The sequence below is a fragment of the Geotrypetes seraphini genome, chromosome 3 (genome assembly GCF_902459505.1).
Source record: "Geotrypetes seraphini chromosome 3, aGeoSer1.1, whole genome shotgun sequence".
Taxonomy (NCBI): domain Eukaryota; kingdom Metazoa; phylum Chordata; class Amphibia; order Gymnophiona; family Dermophiidae; genus Geotrypetes; species Geotrypetes seraphini.
The window spans coordinates 271,548,945-271,571,220 of record NC_047086.1 but is presented as its reverse complement, the minus strand read 5'-3'; the positions used below and the strand labels follow the sequence as shown (position 1 = coordinate 271,571,220).

The following is a 22,276-nucleotide window of genomic DNA, read 5'->3' as shown; positions in this document are numbered from 1 at the left end:
AGGAGACTGAATGACAAAGATGGAGAAGAGCTTCCAGACGTTGTTGAGGAAGGAACGCTCTGAGTTGGACTGTATCCAGAACAGCTCCGATGAATGGAAGAGTCTGAGAAGGCTGGAGATGGGACTTCGGAAAGTTGATTTCGAATCCAAGACTCTACAGGAACCACATAGTCCGTTGGGTTGCTAGAACGACTCCCCGGGGTTGTGGACTCCTTGATGAGCCTGAAGACCATGGTTCCAGAGCGCTGCGGCCACCACAACCAGACAGTTGGTGAAGACTCTGCGTGACGAGGCCAGGCTGAAAGGGAGCACTCTGTATTGATAATGTAGATCTCCCACCCGAAATCTGAGGTATTGACGGGAGGCCGGATGGATGGGAATGTGAGTGTAGGCCTCCTTGAGATCCAGAGAGCATAACCAGTCGTTCTGCTCGAGGAGGGGATACAGGGATGCCAGGGTCAGCTGAGGTTATGCTCTTTTCCAGACAGTCAAAAAGGCTGAAGAGCCTTAGGAACAGCAGGTGGTTGAGGCTTCTGCTGCTTCTGTGGACGTTGCCTCTTGATAGGCTGACGAATGGCAGGAGCCTGTTTAGGTGGAAAACGCTGTTGGTAAATCAGAGGCGGGCGTGTAGGTCGAGGAGGAGCCGGCTTCGGTTTCGGACGGAGAATGGAAGCAAAGGACTTCTCGTGGTCCGAAAGCTTCTTGGTGGCCGCCTCAATGGACTCATCAAAGAGGTCATTGCCAACACAAGGAACATTTGCCAGCCGGTCCTGCAGATTAGGATCCATATCGATAGTACGGAGCCACGCCAGACGTCGCATGGCCACCGAGCAAGCAGTATCTCTAGCAGACAGCTCAAAAGCATCATAGGAGGACTGAAGAAGCTGCAGCCGGAGTTGTGACAAGGATGCAAGGACTTCTTGATATTCAAAATGTGCTCGAGAATCCAGATAAGGCATGAATTTCTGAAGAATGGAGAGAAAAAATTCAAAGTAGGTGATGAAATTAAAATTGTAGTTGAGGACTCTGGAGGTCATCATAGAGTTTTGGTAGATACGACGACCAAACCTGTCCATCGTTTTACCTTCTCTTCCCGGAGGGATAGTGGCATACACCTGAGAAGGTGAGAACGCTTCAAGGAAGATTCAACCAAAAGGGATTGGTGGGACAATTGAGCGTGGTCAAATCCCTTATGATGTACAGTCCTGTATCTGGAATCCAATTTGCCTGGAGCAGCTGGAATGGAATAGGGAGTTTCCAGACAGCGGACAAAGGAAGCTTGTGAAGAGGAAGCTTGAGGGATTCAGCAGGAGGTTGAGGGAGATGCATGGTCTCGAGATACTCCTTGGAAAACTTGGAGCCAGTGTCAAGTTGAATATCCAAATCAGCTGCCATTTGGCGTAGAAAAGATGAAAAAGACAGCTGATCTGCCAAAGCCTGGCCTTGAGAAGGACTCGAGGATGTCGAGGCAGCATGCTCCAATGAAGAAGGTGATCTGGATGGAGAAAGAGAACCCACCAGGTCTTCGAGATCTGAAAGTGGGAGGTTCGAAGCAGTCGGTGGAGAGTGTTGAAGAAAAGGCTGCTTCCGATGAGGCGAGGCATGCCTGGATGAATGCTTCGAAGAATGCCTCGATTGATGATGCGAGCTGTGCCTGGAAGCAGGCCTCGACAATCGAAGAGAGTGTGTCCCCGCCGAAGCCCCCAGAGCATGGATAGGGCTGGAGGCAGTGGAACGAAGCAAAGGCTGCTGAGTGGAAGATCCTCAAGGCACTCGCAAAGACTGCTCCTTGCATCGAGTGCACGGGTTCCAACGGAGGCATGGGAAAAGACTCTGCTCCTTGCGAACCTTCGGCCCCATGGTAGTAAAGCGCTGAATGAACTGCTTCTCCATCAAGGTCTGGAACAAAGCCGGCAAGGATGAATCCGCGTCTCCAACAGTACCACCTGCACGGGCTTCATGCTCCCTCGAGGCAGTGTGAGAGTGCTTGGACTTAGAAGCCTTGGGCACTTTAAGCACTACTGGGGGAATGGGCTGCTGTGCTACCTGATCTGAAGAGACATAGGAAGGCACCGCAGCAGGCGTTGAAGACATAGCCGGTACAAATGAAGCAGATTTGTTGAGGCTCGGAGCAGAAGGTGTGGAAGCCTGGAGCGCATCGGACGATGTCTAAGGCGAAGCACCCCTCGAGGACGAAAGCTCCATCAAAGACTCCATACCGAAAAGCTGCTCCCACAAGATGCAACGACGCTTGAAAGCATGAGGCTTAAGTGTTGAGCAAGGCCGGCACGATTTCAGGAGATGTTGAGGCCCGAGACACCGAAGACAGCGTCGATGAGTGTCCATTAGGGAAATTGCGCGCTGGCACTTGGAACACTTTAAAAACTGGTTGCAGGCCGGGACAGAGGCCAAAAAAGCACCGCCACAAGATCGAAGCCGCAGGGCTGCGGCCACGTGGCCTGCCCGGTCGAACGAACGAAAGAAATTTTTTTTTTTAAAAACAAGAACGACGAAACACAGCGATTCTGAGAAAAAATAACCCAAAACCACGGAGAAAAGAAGGCACAAGTGAAAACACTTCACGCAGAGAGTCGAAGACGGACTTCTTGACTCTGCGGTAAAGTAAGAACTGAGGAGATGCGCCCGATGTCAGGCGGGAAGGCACTCACGCATGCGCGGTGCGAGCGACTCGAAACTTCGAGTTTCTTCAAGCAAGTCTGCTTGTGAGGCGTCCGCATCGGGGCTCCGTTGGATCACGTCACCCACTTGTGAGAATACCTGCCTGCTTGTCCTGGGATAAAAACTCGTACGCAGAATAAATGTGAACATGCGACAGTGAGGCTATGATATTTGATCTGTTGAAAGAGGCGCCAAAAAAGTGTCAGCAGTGGATTGGATGCACACTGATAGGGGAGGGACATCGGGATGTTAAAATATGCTGCTTTAATAAATAAATGAAAATACTGGTGAAAAACTAAATAAAAAACCAAAACCATGATAAAATGCCGAACCTGACTGCAAGTGGTAGTGAAAGTAGCATAAGGCACCCGTAGTACTGTTAGTGCCAGAGTTGCTTAGAATAAAGAACCGTACTGTACATGAGGAGAAAAAAGAAAGAATGAGGTGATAAGATGTAAAGTGCTGGCCCCTCACTGCACCACTTGATAAAACTAAGGAGCGATGTTCTAGAGCAGGGGTGCCCACACTTTTTGGGCTTGTGAGCTACTTTTAAAATAACCAAGTCAAAATGATCTACCAACAATAAAATTTAAAAAAACCACAAAGCACACTGTACGCAGAGAAAATGTTAATTATCATTCCTATTCCGGGGTTTTTTCAAAGAGGTCAAAGCAGATGACTCTATGCACTGTCACCTCACTAACAACCATACAAAAATAGACAAACACCCCCCTCCCTTTTTACTAAACCACGATAGCAGTTTTTAGTGCAGGGAGCTGCGCTGAATGCCCAGCGCTGCTCTCGACGCTCATAGGCTCCCTGCGCTAAAAACCCGCTATTGCGGTTTAGTAAAAGGGGACCATAGTGTAAAATATAGACAGCAGATATAAATTCAGACACATTTTGATCAGTAAATTTAAAATAAAATCATTTTTCCTACCTTGTTGTCTGGTGATTTCATGAGTCTCTGGTTGCAGTTTCTTCTTCTGACTGTGCATCCAATCTTTCTTCCCTTCTTTCAGCCTGTATACTTCCTCTCCTCCTGACCTCATTCCCCTCCTCCCAATTTTTTCTTCCTCTCTTCCTGCCCTTTTTTCTTTCTCTCTTCAAGCCCCCTTTCTTTTTTTCTGTTTCTCTTCTTTCCTTCTGTCTCCCTGCCTGCCCTCTTTCTTTCTTTCTCCTTGCCCTCCCCCAAGCCAATGCCAATGCCACTGCCATCGGGGAACAGGCCCCAAAGCCGCCGCCACCACCCCAAGCTCTCCCTACTTCGGGCAGACCAGCATTCCTCTCCCCGACGTCAATTCTGCCGTCGGAGAGGAAGGCTGATCGGCCCAAGATCACGATCGATTGGGAGAAATGTTGCTGGGTCCTGCCTTTGCGGAAACTGAAAGTAGGCAGGACCCGGCAGCAAGAAGAGCAAATGGTAAGCTTCACTGACCTGTCTCCCGCCTTAGCCCATAGCGAACACATGCTTTGGGGCTCTAACATGTGGGTGCCAGCTTCCCTTCTCTTCCCCCCCCCGGACATAACTTCCGGTTTCGGAGGGAAGAGAAGGGAAGCCGGTATGCACACATTAGAGCACCGGAGCATAAGTTTGTTACGGGCTAAGGTGAAATCTCCAAGCAGGCTTTTTTGTTTGTTTGTTTTTTTAATGTTGAGCAGCAGCGGCAGCAGCAGAATTTAGCTGGGCGGTCATCTAAATTACCCGGGCGGACCACCCGGCTGAAAGGCCCGAGGGAGAACACTGCTCTGGGGGATGAAGCCAGGCCGAAGGCCAGCACTTGGTATTGATAATGCAGATTCCCCACCGAAATCTGAGATATTGACGGGAGGCCGGATGAATGGGAAAATGAGTGTAGGCCTCCTTGAGATCCAGAGAGCATAACCAGTCGTTCTCCTCGAGAAGTGGATAAAGGGATGCCAGGGACAACATTCGAAATTTTTCTTTAACCAAAAATTGGTTGAGAGCCCTGAGATCCAGAATGGGCCGCAGACCGCCCATCTTCTTCGGAACAAGGAAGTAAAGGGGTTAAACCCCCCTGTTCCGCTGTTCCAACGGAACTGGCTCGATGGCATGGAGACGAAGCAGAGCTTGAGCTTCCTGAAGAAGAAGGGCGGTCTGGAATGGATTGGAAGGATACTCTCTTGGAGGAAGCTCTGGTGGAACCTGAGTGAAATGAAGAGAGTATCCTTCCTTGAAGATGGTGAGCACCTAGAGGTCGGATGTAATTGTTGTCCATCGGTGGTAAAAATGATGGAGACGGCCTCCTATAGGAGAAAAGAATCCAGAGTCAGAACGGTGGAGGTTATGCTCTGTTTTAAACAGTCAAAAAGGCTGAGTAGTCTTAGGTGCAGCAGAAGGTTGAGATTTTTTTTGCTTCTGAGGCTGCTGTTTCTTAGGAGGAGGGCAATTGTAAGGAGCCGTCCTCGGAGCAAAACACCTCTGACAGATAGGAGGAGGGCGTGTAGGTTTGGAAGGAGCTGGCTTTGGCTTAGGTCTTACAATAGAAGCAATGGATTTTTCATGTTCAGACAATTTCTTGGTGGCTGCCTCGATAGATTCATCAAAGAGGTCATTGCCTGCACAAGGAATGTTAGTCAAGCGGTCCTGGAGATTAGGAATCATGTCAATAGTACGAAGCCAGGCAAGACGGCGCATGGCTACAGAACAAGCAGCCGCCCTGGCAGACAACTCAAAGGCATCATAAGATGATTGAAGGAGATGTAATCTGAGTTGTGATAGAGAAGCGATGACTTTTGAAATTCAAAATGTTTTTGAGTATCCAAAGAACTCAAAAATTTAGGCAAAAGAGTAATGAGGAACTCAAAATAGGTAACAAAATGAAAATTATAGTTAAGGACTTTAGAGGACATCATGGCATTTTGATAGATGTGACGTCCAAATTTGTCCAGGAGGAACGGTGGCATAAACCTTGGAAGGATGGGACCTCTTTAAAGATTACTCCACAAGCAAAGATTGGTGAGATAACTGTGAGTTATCGAATCCTTTGCGATGAAGAGTTTTATACCTAGAGTCCAATTTGCCTGGAACAGCTGGAATTCGTATAAGGAGTCTCCAGGCATCTGCCAAAAGTCTGAGACAAAAGCTTATGAAGAGGAAGCTTAAGTGACTCTGCCGGAGGTTGAGGAAGATGCATAACTTCTAGATACTCCTTAGAGTATTTGGAACCAGCATCTAATTGAAGATCCAAGTCAACAGCCATCTGACGAAGAAAAGATGAAAAAGATAGCTGATCCGCCAATGCTTTGCCTCGAGAAGGACTCGAGGTCGTCGAGGCAGCCTGGGTCGAAGATGAGGCTTCGACCGGAAAAAAGGCAACAAAAGAATATGGCAACTTGGATGAAGCAATCAAAACAGCTGCATCCTCGAGGTTTGGAAGGGGAAACCTCGAATGAGGAGTCGGCGGTCTAGTAGAAGTAGGAGTAGATCGAGGCTTAGTTGAAGAAGGACGTTCTTTAGAAGAAGAACTATGCCTGGAAGTATGCCTCGATGAAGGCCTCGATCGTCGGTGAGAATGATGCTTGGAAGCAGATCTCGAAGATTGAGGAGACTTTGCCTCGGAGACTGAAGCAGCTGATGCTACCAAAGAATGGATAGGATAGGCTGTGGATCGAAGCTCCGGAGGCTTGGTTGAGGAACCTCGATGCACTCCCAAAGACTCTGCTCTTTGGATAAAGTGTGAGGATTCCTGCCGAGGCACTTGCAAAGATTCTGCTCCTTGCTTAACGTGCTTAGATGCCAGACCAGACACTCGCAGAGACTCTGCTCCCTGCAAAGCGTGTGTAAGCTCAGACTGAGGCAAAGGAAGAGGCTCGACCTCACAGGAGTCTGTAGAATGTCCAGGCTAGATAAGAGGAAGAAGCTTCGATCCCATATTAGTAAGGAAATGAATGAATTGCTTCTCCAACATGGTCTGGAAAGAAGCCAGCAAGGATGGATCTGCGTCTGAAACCGGACCACCTGCTTTGGCTGGAGGTTCCACAGAGGCAGTGGAAATGTGCTTCGACTTGGAAGTCTTAGGCACCTTAAGCACCACCGCTGGAACCTTCTGCTGAGCTATCTGACCTGAGGATACAGGAGAAGATACAGCAGAAGTCGTCAAAGAGAGAGCCGTTGCAAATGAAGAAGGTCTGATGAGGCTCGAGGTCGAAGTAGTAGAAGCAAGATGAGCTCCGGTCGAAGGTGAGGTCGAGGCCGCCTTTGAATTCGAGGGATTGGAGGAGGAATCCATCCCAAAGAGCTTCTGGACCAAAATTTGATGACGTTTAAGGGCTCGAGGTTGAAGAGTAGCATAGCGCTCGCACAACTTTGGTTGATGGTCCAGCCCAAGGCACTTGAGGCACCAACGGTGTGGGTCTGTGAGGGAAATCGCACGCTGGCACTGGCTACACTTCTTGAAGCCCGTTGCTGGCCGGGACATAGGAGGAATAATAGACGCCGCAAAATCGAAGCCCCTGGGCTGCAGCCGAGCGGCCTGACCCAGCAGCCAAACGGAAGAAATAATTTTTTTTTTTTTTTTAAAGAAATAAAAAAATAAATAAAGGAAAAAACAGCGATTCGTGAAGAAAAAAACACAAACCGCAGTGTAGAGAAGGCAGGAAGTGAAAAAGTTAAACGCAGAGAGTCAAAGACGGACTTCTCAGCTCCGTGGAAAACTGAGAACTGAGGAGACGCACCCTATGCTGGGCGGGAAGGCACTTGTGCATGCGCGGTGCGGTCGACTCAAAACTTCTAGTTTCTTCAAGCAAGTCTGCTTGCGAGCTTCCGCATCCGGGCTCCGCTGATGACGTCACCCATATGTGAGAATAGGCTGCCTGCTTGTCCTGGGATAACAATTACTATAAAAGTACCAAATTATAAAATAATTCAGGCAGTAATGTCATCTTATTAAAAATGTTCTGCAAGTGATTATTTTATTCTGCTCTAATTACAGTTTCACTAATTGTTTTATTCAATTGATTTCTGTTCTCTCATTAAATTATTTTTTCCCCCTCGGCCTGTAGCAAAACTGCTCAGATTTCTTAATATACTGAGGAAAACAGGGAAGCTATTTGTTCAAGGATTCAGATAAATCTGTCCTTCCTATGTTTGCTTTGCAACTGAGCTGAAGTCAAGGTTTATCTTCCTGGACAGAACTTCTGAAACACCAGCAAAATAGGTTCTTTATCTCTTAAAGACCTTGCACTCAAAAAGGCCAGATGAGCAAGCACTTTCAAACAACCCAAATGTGGGAAACCTCTTAAAATTCTTTCTATCTGAAAAAGTTATTAAAAAGAAAATTAAATCTCTTTTCCTAAACATTTTAACAATTCTTCCTTCAAGCATAAGTAAACAAGCAATATGGATTCTGCACAACATTTTCTTTAATAAGCTGCAAGTTCTTCAGTGCAATACATTTTTAAAGAAATTTTAAAAGAATTACTAGGATTTTTACAAATGCAATGAGGAGTTGTGTTTATGTTTATTCATTTGCTTGGTTTTAACCTACAGCAAGGCAATTTACAGTAAAAGAATTGCAGCAAATGAATTTGAACCAAGATGTGTAGTACTTGAAGATTCTCAGCAGACAGCTGAGAATCCACTTGGTTTAATTAAGGGTCCCTTCAGTAGCAAACATTTAAAAGAGGCACCCACATAGGAGGAATGGAAAACTACATATAAATATTTCAAAGTTGCAAACATGTGCGAGTGTAGTAGGTATTCTGCTAGTGTATGCACCTTACAACAGTGAATCCCAACTAGTCTTCTCTCATTGTACATTAGCACAAAGTTCACATCAAGATACAACACTAGAGAATAACAGGAGGAACAAATTTTTCCCCATCACCGCGGGAACTCATTTTCCCATCACATCCCCGCTAGTTCTTTTCCTGTCCCTGCTCCATTCTTGCAAGCTCCGTCCTCATCTGCACAAGCCTCAAAAACTTTAAAATCATACGTATTAGAGAATGACACGGTGGCGGTTTACCCGCAGCTACCGCGTTTAGCCGCGGGTAACCCGCCAAAACAGGGAATGAAAAATAGCAGCCTCTGCGGGGACGGGGACAAGGCCATTCACCGCCCCGTGGAGCGGTGAATGGTCTTGTCACTGCAGTGAGGCATCAAGGATCGCGCGGTCCCCGCAGCCCCCACCCACACGCCGGCTCGATCGTTTAACCAGTTTCCTCTCTCCACCTCACCTTAGTTTGCCGGCTTTCTTTTTCGGCGACCAGCACGCTTTCAAAGAGCCGCGCATGCGCGGCTGCTCAGTATTCAATCTTCTGCTCTGACCCAACTGGAAACAGGAAGTTGCAGCAGAGCAGAAGATTGAACTTTGAGCAGCCGCGCGTGCGTGGCTCTTTGAAAGCGTGCCGGTCGCCGAAAATGAAAGCCGGCAAACTAAGGTGAGGAGGAGAGAGGAAGCTGGTTAAACGATCGAGCCGGGGTGCAGGTGGGGGCTGCGGGGACCGCGTGTTCCTAGCTCACACAAGGAAGGAGGGAGTGAAAGGGAAAAAGTTTCTCTTCCTTGGAAATAGATTCTGAAGTGACCTCATCAAAGAAGACCAGCACCAAATGTACAAGAAATTCCTTAAACAATGTCAAAAGAGCCCAAAAGAGAAAACTGCTACTGCCGTGAGACTCCATTATTGAAGGAATCAACTTGAAATCACAGTTCAAGAGACAGGAAAAGGTTAAATGCCTCATGGAATCCTCAGCCACAACACAAACCAAATTGTGAATGAAATCAGAGCAGACAGTAAGAATTATAAAATTGATGTCTAATGCTGAGGCATTAGAAATAATGCCTCAACAATACAATTTTCAGAAGTTCTATTTGCTCATGGTAAGGGAGAAGAGAGACTGCTAGTGATGGTGGGGGGACTGATAGAAGATATGAAAGAAGGGTGGTAGAAAGGAACAGATAGTAAAGGAGGGAGGGAAGGGTGGTGGTGGAAAGGAATAGAACAGACATTGAAAGAGGGTAGAGAGGAACAGACCCTGAAGGGAAATGTGGAAGGCAGAGTGGGGAGAAGACGCTGGAAGGGAAGAAGACAGATGCCAGACTATGGGGGAGTGGAGGAAGAAGATGGGTGCTAGACCAATTGTGGGAGGGGGTGAAGGGAGAGGCACAGTAACATCAAATGGAAGACGCAGAGAGAAGACACACAGTGGATGGAAGGAATTGAATGAGAAGATGTGGAAAGCAGAAACCAGACAACAAAGGTAGAAAAAAAAATTATATTTATTTATTTATTTTTTGCTTTAGGATAAAGTAGTATATTAGTTGTGTTGATAAAAATTTATAAACAAAGCCCTGCCAGCTGAACATCTCTTTCTCTAGTTCAGCAGCCAGAACTTTGATTTATAAGAAAGGAATAAGCTAAATATTGCAGTACTAAGGCTTATATGGATGCTGCGGGGACGGTGACGGGGCGGTGAATGGGATGGCAGTGGCGGTGACGGGGCGATGAAATGGATGGTACTTTTTCTAAATTGTGGAAGTGAAAAATTGTCTAGGACAGTTATTTTAAAATGCTAATGAACCAAGATCCTCTGTGGTAAGAGGGAGGCCTTAGCAAAAATGTTGCTACTTTGGCTGCTTTCTTTGAGTCTAAATGTAAAATCTTTACACTGTGATATTTAAAATACTACTGTTGACTCTGACTTCAAATGTTGACCTTGGCATTATTTATATAAGGACTGGGCTATACCCAGACACCAACACTGAATACCTGGGAATGAGGCAGCCACTGAAAATATTTGGAGCTTCGGGGGCTGCTGCTGTTCTTCCACCGTGTCTGGCCCTTCGCTTTTCCTGAGTGAGCCGGACCTGCCCGGCAGCTCTGACCTGGCTGATGTAGCTCCGGCCCGGCAGCCTCCCGGGTGCAAAGCTGCCGTGCGCCCTAAGGCATCTCCTGAACGCGGCGCTGCCCTCCTGGCATTGTCGGTCGACCGGGGACTGTTGGAGCTGGAGCTGCCGTGCGAACAGACAGATGGGGGTGGCGGCGGGTGGGCAGTGGCGCTGGTGTCAGAGCTGGTGACAGGACAAAGGCACGCCGAGTCGGAGCTTCGTGCTGGTCTGCGTCTTCCCTTCTGTCCGCCAGCAAGACTGCGAGAGAGGAGCCTGCACGGACCGAACAGGCCGAGCCCCGACCAGTTTAACGCTCCGGTGGCTCCTCTCACGATCGCCGCCTTCTCCGACCTTTACTGGGCCCTTTGAAAGCAGCGCTAGGTGGAGAGCAGGGAGGCTGTTGTGAGATAATAAGCGCGCATGCGCACTCGTGCCGCCACACCCCGACAGAAAAGGGATCAGGGAACACGCGGCGCGAGTGCGCATGCGCGGCTAGCATTTTATTATTTAAGATTACTGATATTCAGCACCAATAACCAGATAAATTCTGGTTCCACCTCTTCAATTTTCTTCTTCCTCTGCATCCTTTACAAGGTCTAACTTCTCACTAATTCCCTTCCTGTTTATGTTAGTTCTCTATTTTTTTCAAGTGAACTCTTTACCCTCTCTCTCAACTGTTTCTGTTCTATGTTAATACACTATCTCTACATCATTCTCCTTCCCATCCAACCTCCCCCCCCAAAAAAATCAACTTCTCAGTATTCCATCTTTCTTCTTCATTTCTCCCTCACCACTCAGCCCATAATTCACCCATCTAATTCTCTTTAACAAGCTCTCTCATCCTTCCCTCCCAGCTCCATTTCTTCCATCCACCTGCTGGCTGAATTTAAAGCTCGAGATACAGGATTTCTGGAGTCAGATGCATAGTTCCCTGCCTGAGGACTACTACTGCAATGACCAGACTATGAGTAGTTAAAGGATGGGTTTATTACATAGAAGAAAATTCCTCATGTAGTTGTGAATGAAGACTCAGGGCACCAGATCCAAGCCCTAGTTCTAACAGGCTGGAAGAAAAAGGAGAAAGGAGGAACTAGCAATTGTTTGAACAAAAATGTTCTTATTTGTAACTGTTCAGACAGTAAACTGCCTAGGAGGACTTGCAGCTCAATTTGAGTCTAATAAATTCTTATAAACAAACACCTTAGCAGGAATTAAAAATAAAAATTACCGTATTTTTCGCTCCATAAGACGCACCTGACCATAAGATGCACCCACCTATAGAGGAGGAAAAACCAAGAAAAAAAAATTTCTGATCCAAATGGTGTGCCCTTTATCCTGTCCCCTTTTCTTGTGGTCTAGTGGTAGGCTGGGACAGGGTACAGGGCATGTCTAGTGGTGGGCATGTCTTATGATAGGCACGTGTAGTGGCAGCCAGCCTGCTCTCAGCCCCCAGCCAGTCCCAAGCCAGCCAACCAGCCCCAAGGCAGCCATCCAATCAGCCAACCCACCCCAAGCCAGCCAGCGAGCCCCCAGCAAGTACCAAGCCAGCCAGCTAGCCAACCCCAAGCCAGCCAGCCAGCCCCAAGGCAAAGGCAGACATCCCCCCCCCCGGTACCTTTTTTTCCTATCCTGGCAGTCCAGCACGCTTTTTGTGCTTCTGCCTTGGTTCCCCTGCTCTCTTTCAGCACTTTTTGCATGCCTGCTTGGGCCCTCACTGCACTTCGAATTTGCTGATATAATTAAGTGACACTTAATTATATTTGCTGATATAATTAAGTGACACATTTAGGTGCTCATTTTCAAAGTGCATAGCCTTACAAAGTTACATAGTAACATATGTAACTTTGTAAATTTATCTGCTTTGAAAAGGAGCCTCTTAATGTAGAACTGTTTAAGGTGTATGATGTTTGGATAACTTACCCGCCTTCACTCTCTGCCTCCTCTGAGCTGGGGTGCTCTGTTGGAGTTTTAGTCTCCACTCGCTTCCTTTTTGTTGCTCTGTGGAGAGGGCTGATTCTGTGAGCATCTGTCTTTATTTTAAGCTCATTCAGAATCTGCTCCTTCAGCTCTGGGATGGCTTCTTTAAGAAGTTTCACCTCTTCTTTGAGCTCTTCCATGCTTTCAAGCAAACTGCCCAGCTTATGAAGCATCTGAAGCTGTGTTCCTTGCAACACTGGCCCATGTCTGTTGGTAGAGGTGGTTTCTGAAAGTGTTGAATGAAACAAGTTCCTTACAGCTGGCTTAATGGGGAAACACATGGTTGACCGAGGTTTCCAGACTCTGTACCACACAAAGGCCAAGCTTAGACCTGCAGTACCAGCCAGGATTCCAAGTGCCAGCCCCCTATTTTCTGACTGGGACATCTCCTTGGTTTGACTGAAATCACAAAACAGAAAGAACACACAACTGTATAACTTTTATCCAATGACAAAAAAAAGCTTTCCAATTTAACCATACAGGAGCTACAGTTATTTAGCACATATCTGCCTTGCAGAAAACATGCATAAACTATAAAAGGTGTTACAAAATATGATTTTACTAGTGTTTAAGCCCGTTACAATAACGGGTGCTAGAGTAGATGTCTGTATGTCTGTTTTTTATTTGTCTCTCTCTCTCTCCCTGGACGCTGTCTGTCTGTCATTCTTTGTGTCTGTGTCTCTCCCTGGTCCCCTGTCTGTGCGTCTTTCTTTCTGTCTGTCTCCCTGGCCCCCCTGCTTGCCAAAGCAGCCTCCTTTCCCTCTCCCCCTGTTGTGCAATGCCTGCCTGCTTCTTGGCCCCCTTCTGTTCCCCCCCCATGATTGCTGTCTGCCCCCAGAACAAACATCCCCCAAAGCAGTCCCCTTTCCCTCCCCCCTTGGCCCCCAGTTGTGCCATGCCTGCCTGCTCTATGGCCCCCTTATGTCCCCCCCCATGATTGCTTTCTGCCCCCAGAACAACCATCCCCCCAAAGCAGCCCCCTTTGCCTCGCCCCCTGTTGTGCAATGCCTGCCTGCCTGCTTCGTGCACTCAGCACAACCCTCCCACCAAAACAGCTCCCTTTTCTGCCTGCTCCATAGCCCTTCTTTTTTGGCTTCCCCTCCCGTTCTTACCTTCCTCCACGCATCCATGTTTCCTGCCGCCGCTGCGTTCCTGTTCAAAGCGGCCTGCTTAGGTTCATGGGCGGCTGTATTGAACCTCGCAGGCCGCTCTCCATATGGTAGCATGTTCCTTCTGACGCGATTGCGTCAGAGGGAACGTGCTTCATGTGGAGAGCGGCCTGCGAGGTTCGCTACAGCCGGCCGCGAACCTCATCAGGCCGCTTCAAACAGGAGCGGCAGTGGTTGGTGCAGGAGGGGGGAGTCGTCGACTTGTTCCCTACTGCTGCGGCGCGAAAGTTGCTGGGCTCTTCGGTGGGGGCGCTGAGTGGCCGTGATCCCTCTCCTCCCAGACCCCCCCCCCCGGAGGAACGGCGATCGGCGGTGTCTTCTATCCACTGCTGAGTTACCGAAGAGCAGGGAGTCCAGCAATAGCGGCCAGTGCTGCGAGTGTAGGTAGGAACTGTGGACTCGCGCATGCGCACTCCTGCTTGGCCGCGGACCTACTGAACATGGAACAGGGATTACAAATCACGAAAGTTGGAGTGCGCATGCGCGGCTAGCGTTTTATTATATAGGATACCTCAAAAACAAAATAATTCAATGTTATAAATGGTATTTTATTCCATTTGATAACAGTACTGTACCAGGATTGTACTGCTTGCATCACAAGTGAAAGGAGCATCTACAAAAGTTAAGAATTTATCAGGCATGGATATAGTTTCTTAAAAACCATCTTGGAAGACCAGACCAGATGTAGCTCACAAATTAAAGGTGGAACCCCAAACAAAAGCCAACGTGGTTAAAAAACAAGTTACACACAAAAATCAGTGGGAATGGACAATGAACACTCCACTGAGGGTCACTGATGTGAAAAGGTCATGTTTATTTCAATAAATCCAACTAAACAGACTTGTGTGTAAAATGTCTATATGTAAAGAGCTCTCAGATACCTACACCGTCAAATCATATTAGATTGTTCAAACAGCTCGTGTAGGTTACAGATATCATTCATTGAGCTCTAAAACATTAGTGCTAATGCTATGTGCTATAAACTCAATAAAGTGCAGAGTGCAATGCAAAATCAACCAAAAAGCATTTATCTTATATGGTTTTGCGCTCAATTCAAAATTCAATTTACTCAATGCCCAACGGGACCCGTTTCGCCACGGTAACGGCTTCTTCAGGGGTCTAGGTCATCTAAGAATGCACAAAATCAATGTTATATATCTAAAACAACATAAACATTTATGAAAAAGCTAGCAACAGGTTTACTCACTGAACAGCTCCTTAAGCTTCACTGACAAAATGGCGTTAGGAGTTGTTGAACGCCACGCATGCGTTTTAAAAGATCGTTCATTAATTATTCATTACTTGCAAAATTTAAAGCGCCATACACCACCTCACTAATGTGTAACTTTAAATGTTGAAAATCTGAAAAATAACTGTAAAGTTTGACTATAAGATTTAAAAGAAAGAGCTCCAATCTACAGTGGCATTTAAACCTCCTGGTTTAAGAGTTCCAAAACGAAAAATCCAGCAGGACTCTTTTTGTAAAAGTTTTCTGTCTGTCTCCCCCGCGCATGTTTGGCGGTTCTCTATCTATCGCAAAACATTTAAGGTCTGCAAATTTGTGATGTAATTGACTGCAATGCTCAACAAGAGATGCTGTACCCCTTTCACACTTAATATTTGATTTGTGTTCAATCAATCTAGTTTTTAAAGAACGTATAGATTTGCCCACATACCATTTGTTACATGGGCATATGATTACATAAACTATGTAATCTGAAGAACAGGTAAGGAAATATTTTATCGAGTAAACTTTACCATCTTTGGGATTGGCAAATTCCTTGAGTGGAACCATAATATTACAAACACTGCATTTGTCACATTTATAAAAATCTGGTGGTAAAGGGTTTATGTCTCTCGGACTGCTCCGTTGATGAACTGCTGGTGAAAGTATATCTTTCAAGTTCTTATCTCTGGCAAAAGCAATACATAAGTCCACATTTTCAAAAACAGAATTAGTTCGCATGATCTTCCAGTTATTCTGTAAAATAGTTGCAACACCATTACCGTGTGCTGAATATTTCAACACTGTCACAACCCTAGCACTAAGGCTCGGCTTGTGCAACGGAAGGCTCCTCCTAGCCCTGGCGTGGCTTTGACCCGGGCTAACCAATGTGATGGGTTAGACAGAAAGAAAAAAGAAAGTTCTGATTTACCATTTAAAACTCAGGTTACAAAACCCTGGGGAGGAGAGGGATATAGGGAGAACAGCCTGGGGCAGAGGGAGGTGCCTCATACAAAGCAACTGCCTAAGAGTCAGAACACAAACTTAGGTAATTCGCAGCAACTGGGCCTAATTAGAGTCCCAGGAAAATCCCAGCAACAACTACAGGCTGCCCTTCCCCCTCACAGAACAGGGCGTGGTCGCCTCAGTGCTTTAGAGGCAGCACTGAGGAGGAACAAGTTAGTCCACCCTGGGGCAGCCCAGGAAGAAGGTGCTCAGGACCAGTCTCCTGAGGCCCAAAGGAATCAGGATATTGAAATGGTAGATGCAGCCCCTGTGCCTGGAGCCAGCCAGCTAGCCAACCTGGAGCCCATGGAGTTTTTGGACGCTTCCATGGAGCCAGATGCCACAGCAATGGATATGAGTTAAGTACAGTAGCTTTATCTTTTTGGCTGTGCTTAACTTGATGAACTTTGTTTTGCTGGTTTTGTTTTCTTTTGAAAACCTGTATGCACCTGTGGGAAGCCTGCTGAGCAGTGCTAGGCTCAAGGCTACAAAGGTGCCAGAATCTGGTAGCATTAAACCCAGGTTCAGTTTGTTTATAACATTTTTACCTTTTTGTGGCTGATTGTGGACTATGTTATGAACTGTGTGAAGGGATAGTAGTTGGGGAGAATCCACACAAGATCCTTGGGTGGGATTGTGGGGCCATTTGTGGCAAGTATATTGGAGAAGTGGATTTGGCTACTCCCCTCCCCCACCAACTGCTTATTAAGTTGGTTGGAGCAGGCCTGTTGCAAGCCAGGCCTAATTGAACTCTTGCATACAATTTGGAACGTATAATAGTCTGATTCTTCTCCTGCTTAGAATCACAGGATTATTGGGACTGGACTATCAGAGACTGTTGCAGGGCTTACCTGTTGATACCTGCGAGGAAGGTGAGGGCTTGGTGGTTTTACAGTCCGGATGTTTTCTTTTTCCATGTTTTTCTTTTCCATGAAGCAAAGGATTTAAACCCCAGCTTTAGGGGACAAGGCACTCAATAAATTGAGACTCGTTTATATAAGAACTTTATTGTTCCTGGTCTGTTTTATTTTACTGATTAAAATCCAGCAGGACCTCCAGCATCTCCTGGAGGCACGTTGGGCACAGGCTATTCTGGGCGCTGACTGGGGCCATCGTTGAAGCCGGTACCGGCGGTGCCACAACACACATGTCATTTTATCATCCACTTTAATCTCATCGGTTGGTGCTAGCTTATCCAAAAGCCAATTTCTGTGGTAATATTTTGCTCGCTTGAATGCTCTTTTTAATACATTCCTAGGATAACCTCGGTTCTCTAATTTTTGGATTAAAGCTTTAGAACGATGATTAAATTTTCTTGAAGATGAACAATTGCGCTTCAAACACAGAAATTGCGAGAAAGGTAAATTTTTCTTCAAACTCACAGGATGGCAACTATGAAAGTCCAAAAACTTATTCCTATCTGTCGGTTTGACAAATATATCAAACTCAAAATGCCTATCTTCTTCGATGATCAGCACATCTAGGTAATTCAACTTATGGGCTGAGTACTGCATGGTGAACTGGATATTTATATCACAGCTGTTGAGCCAGTTTAAAAAACTGTGTAAATCTCTCTCTTCACCTTTCCATAACATCAAGATGTCATCTATGTATCTAAACCACCTATAGATATTAGACAAAAATGGAGAATGTTCAATCCATATGGTTTCAAAGTCAGCCATATATAAATTGGCCACTGAAGGAGCAAATATCGCCTCATAGCTACTCCCAGCTTCTGCTTGTAGAATTCTTTATTGTATATAAAAAAATTATCCTTCATTGCTAATCTTGCCAAGAATGATAAAAATTCAGAAGGGACTACAAATTTTTGAATACGAAATTTCCAACAACACCGGTCTTCTATATATTACCTAAAATACATAAGAGACTGACAGATCCTCCAGGAAGACCGATAATATCATCACGTGGTCCCTTACTAGAACCTCTCTCCAAGTTTGTAGATATGTTTCTGAAAAATGAAGTTCCTAAAATCAAATCTTATATCCAAGATTCAGGGGTTCTTATGGTGAAGTTAGAAAAGGTTCCTCCTGAAATGTTTCCGTTCATAATAGTCTCTCTCGATATAACTTCACTCTACACTTCTATACCCCAGGATGATGCTTTAAACATTATAAAGAAAATTTTTGATAGCAGAACAAGTTTGCATGTCATCCCTTCTGAATTTTTATCATTTTTGGCAAGATTAGCAATGAAGGAGAATTTTTTAATGTACAATAAAGAATTCTACAAGCAGAAGCAGGGAGTAGCTATAGGGGCGATAATTGCTCCTTCAGTGGCCAATTTATATATGGCTGACTTTGAAACCATATGGATTGAACATTCTCCATTTTTGTCTAATATCTATAGGTGGTTTAGATACATAGATGACATCTTGATGTTATGGAAAGGTGAAGAGAGGGATTTACACAGTTTTTTAAACTGGCTCAACAGCTGTGATATAAATATGCAGTTCACCATAAGAAACATAAGAAATGCCTCCGCTGGGTCAGACCTGAGGTCCATCGCGCCCAGCAGTCCGCTCACGCGGCGGCCCAACAGGTCCAGGACCTGTGCAGTAAATTTCTATCTATACCCCTCTATCCCCTTTTACAGCAGGAATTTGTTCAATCCTTTCTTAAACCCCAGTACCGTACTCTGCCCTATAACGTCCTCTGGAATTGCATTCCAGGTGTCCACCACACGTTGTGTAAAGAACTTCCTAGCATTTGTTTTGAATTTGTCCCCTTTCAACTTTTCCGAATGCCCTCTTGTTTTTTTTATTTTCTGAAAGTTTGAAGAATCTGTCCCTCTCTACTCTCTCTATGCCCTTCATGATCTTGTAAGTCTCTATCATATCCCCTCTTAATCTTCTCTTTTCCAGGGAAAAGAGTCCCAGTTTTTCCAATCTCTCAGCGTATAAAAGGCCTTCCATCCCCTTAATCAGTCGTGTCGCTCTCCTCTGAACTCTCTCGAGTAACGCCATAGCCTTCTTAAGGTACGGTGACCAATACTGGACGCAGTACTCAAGATGTGGACGCACCATTGCCCGATACAGCAGCAGGATAACTTCTTTCGTTCCTGTTGTAATACCCTTCTTGATTATACCTAGCATTCTATTCGCTCTCTTAGCGGCAGCTGCGCACTGTGCCGTCGGCTTCATTGTCATGTCCACCATTACCCTCCCATCGTATAATTATACCTCGGGTTTTTGCTTCCCACATGCAATACTTTACACTTCTCAACATTGAATTTCAACTGCCATCTCTCTGCCCATTCCCCTAGTTTGTCCAAGTCTCTTTGCAATTCTTCGCAGTCCTCCTTTGTCCGAGCTCCACTAAATAGTTTGGTGTCGTCCGCAAATTTTATTATCTCACACTTCGTCCCTGTTTCTAGATCATTTATGAATATGTTAAAAAGCAGCAGCATACAGTACTCAGCTCATAAGTTTAATTACCTAGATGTGCTGATCATCCAAGAAGATAGGCATTTTGAGTTTGATATATTTGTCAAACCGATAGATAGGAATACGTTTTTGGACTTTCATAGTTGCCATCCTGTGAGTTTGAAGAAAAAAACTTTCTCGCAATTTCTGCGTTTGAAGCACAATTGTTCGTCTTCAAGAAAATTTAATCATCGTTCTAAAGCTTTAATCCAAAAATTAGAGAACCGAGGTTATCCTAGGAATGTATTAAAGAGAGCATTCAAGCGAGCAAAATATTACCACAGAAATTGGCTTTTGGATAAGCTAGCACCAACCGATGAGATTAAAGTGGATGATAAAATGACATGTGTGTTGAAATATTCAGCACACGGTAATGGTGTTGCAACTATTTTACAGAATAACTGGAAGATCATGCGAACTAATTCTGTTTTTGAAAATGTGGACTTATGTATTGCTTTTACCAGAGATAAGAACTTGAAAGATATACTTTCACCAGCAGTTCATCAACGGAGCAGTCTGAGAGACATAAACCCTTTACCACCAGGTTTATTATAAATGTGGCAAATGCAGTGTTTGTAATATTATGGTTCCACTCAAGGAATTTGCCAATCCCAAAGATGGTAAAGTTTACTCGATAAAATATTTCCTTACCTGTTCTTCAGATTACATAGTTTATGTAATCATATGCCCATGTAACAAATGGTATGTGGGCAAATCTATACGTTCTTTAAGAACTAGATTGATTAAACACAAATCAAATATTAAGTGTGAAAGGGGTACAGCATCTCTTGTTGAGCATTGCATTCAATTACATCACAAATTTGCAGACCTTAAATGTTTTGCGATAGATAGAGAACCGCCAAACGTGCGCAGGGGAGACAGACAGAGAAAACTTTTACAAAAAAAGTCCCGCTGGATTTTTCATTTAGGAACTCTTAAACCAGGAGGTTTAAATGCCACTGTAGATTGGAGCTCTTTCTTTTAAATCTTATAGTCAAACTTTACAGTTACTTTTCGGATTTTCAACATTTAAAGTTACACATTAGTGAGGTGGTGTATGGCGCTTTAAATTTTGCAAGTAATGAATAATTAATGAACGATCTTTTAAAATGCATGCGTGGCGTTCAACAACTGCTAACGCCATTTTGTCAGTGAAGCTTAAGGAGCTGTTCAGTGAGTAAACCTGTTGCTAGCTTTTTCATAAATGTCTGTTGTTTTAGATATGTAACATTGATTTTGTGCATTCTTAGATGACCTAGACCCCTGAAGAAGCCGTTACCGTGGCGAAACGGGTCCCGTTGGGCATTGAGTAAATTGAATTTTGAATTGAGCGCAAAACCATATAAGATAAATGCTTTTTGGTTGATTTTGCATTGCACTCTGCACTTTATTGAGTTTATAGCACATAGCATTAGCACTAATGTTTTAGAGCTCAATGAATATCTGTAACCTACACGAGCCGTTTGAACAATCTAATATGATTTGACGGTGTAGGTATCTGAGAGCTCTTTACATATAGACATTTTACACACAAGTCTGTTTAGTTGGTTTTTCAGTCGATAAGTGAGACTGTGTGCCATTGCATCTTGTCTCAGTTATTCCAATAAAGGACACACACAAGCTGTGGACACAAACTGTATTTCAGCGACGAAACGCCTGCATCAGGGGTCACTTGCTGTAGGAGAACTGGGGCTCGATGATCAGGCATCCCTAAAAGTGTCCCACCTGTCAGATTTACTAAAGGCTAGAAGCCAGTGGCCTTGGTTTTCCATAGAAAAACATTTAGAAATGATAATAATACTTATCCTGACCAATCATAATACTTATCCTGACCAATCATAATACTTATTCTGACTATTAAAAAAGAAGAGAAGAAGAAAAAGCTCTCCAGGAGATGCCACGAAGAGCTCAGTAGGGTTCGCAGAGCCATGAGCAACAGAGACACAAGAAGAACGGCCTGAGGTGGTGGAGGAGGAAGTTGAAAATAGCTAAAAGAATAGTTTTCAAAGAGGAAAAATGAATCAGGAAGCACTTGTAAGTTAGATGCAAATTATTAACAAGAAAGGTTTAAAATTTGAGAAGAAGCTTGCTGTAGATCAGGGGTGACCACACTTTTTTGGCTTGCGAGCTACTTTTAAAATGACCAAGTCAAAATGATCTACCAACAATAAAATTTAAAAAACACAAAGCACACTTTACACAGAGAAAATATTATCATTTATATTTGGGGTTTTTCAAAGAGATCAAGGCAGATGACTTTAAAATATGCAATGTCACCTCAGTAACAATTATTTAAAAATAGACAAATATAAACAAATATAGACAAAAATAGACCCCCCTCCCATTTTACTAAACCGCGATAGCAGTGTTTAGCGCAGGAAGCTGCACTGAATGTCCCGCGCTGCTCTCGACACCCATAGGCTCCCTGCGCTAAAATCCGCTACTGCGGTTTAGTAAAAGGGGGCCTTAGTGCAAAGTGACAGCAGATATAAAATCATTTTTCCTACCTTTGTTGTCTGGTGATTTCATGAGTCTGTGGTTGCACTTTCTTCTTCTGACTGTGCATCCAATATTTCTTTCCTCCCTTCTGCCTCCTGCATGCTTCATCTCCTCCAGACCTCATTCCATTCCCCAACCAACATCTCTGTCCTTCCATTAGTCCAACTTTTTCTTCCTCTCTCCCTGCCTGCACCCTGCCACCCTACACACTCCATTCCCTCTCCCTTTTCCTTCCTCTCTCCCTGCCCCCTCTCCTTTCTTTCTGTCTCCCTGCCTCCTTTCTTACTTTCTTTCTCTCTGCTGTCTTTCTTTCTGTCTCCCTACCCTCCTTTCATTCTGTCTCCCTGTCTTTCTGTCTCCCCGTTCTGCTTCCCTATCTATTTGTCTCCCCTTTTTTTCTCCCAAAGCCACCACCAGGGCTGTCGTC

General features: G+C 45.1%; 1 protein-coding gene across 8 annotated transcripts in view; it reads right to left on the bottom strand.

Moving 5' to 3' along the window:
* RMDN2 (regulator of microtubule dynamics 2) overlaps window positions 1-22,276 on the bottom strand; it is a 384,366-nt gene that overhangs the window by 319,451 nt on the left and 42,639 nt on the right. For 2 of the 8 annotated variants that reach the window (XM_033936828.1, XM_033936829.1), the window contains exons 1-2: window positions 14,254-14,277; window positions 12,453-12,908 (exon numbers count right to left, since the gene is read on the bottom strand). In XM_033936828.1, coding sequence (XP_033792719.1) covers window positions 12,453-12,908; window positions 14,254-14,273 — 476 coding nt within the window. In that variant the 5' untranslated portion in view covers window positions 14,274-14,277. Of the gene's footprint in view, window positions 1-12,452; window positions 12,909-13,621; window positions 13,720-14,253; window positions 14,356-14,885; window positions 15,019-22,276 lie in introns of those variants that run through there. The other 6 variants (XM_033936827.1, XM_033936826.1, XM_033936825.1 and 3 more) reach the window with 5 other exon arrangements.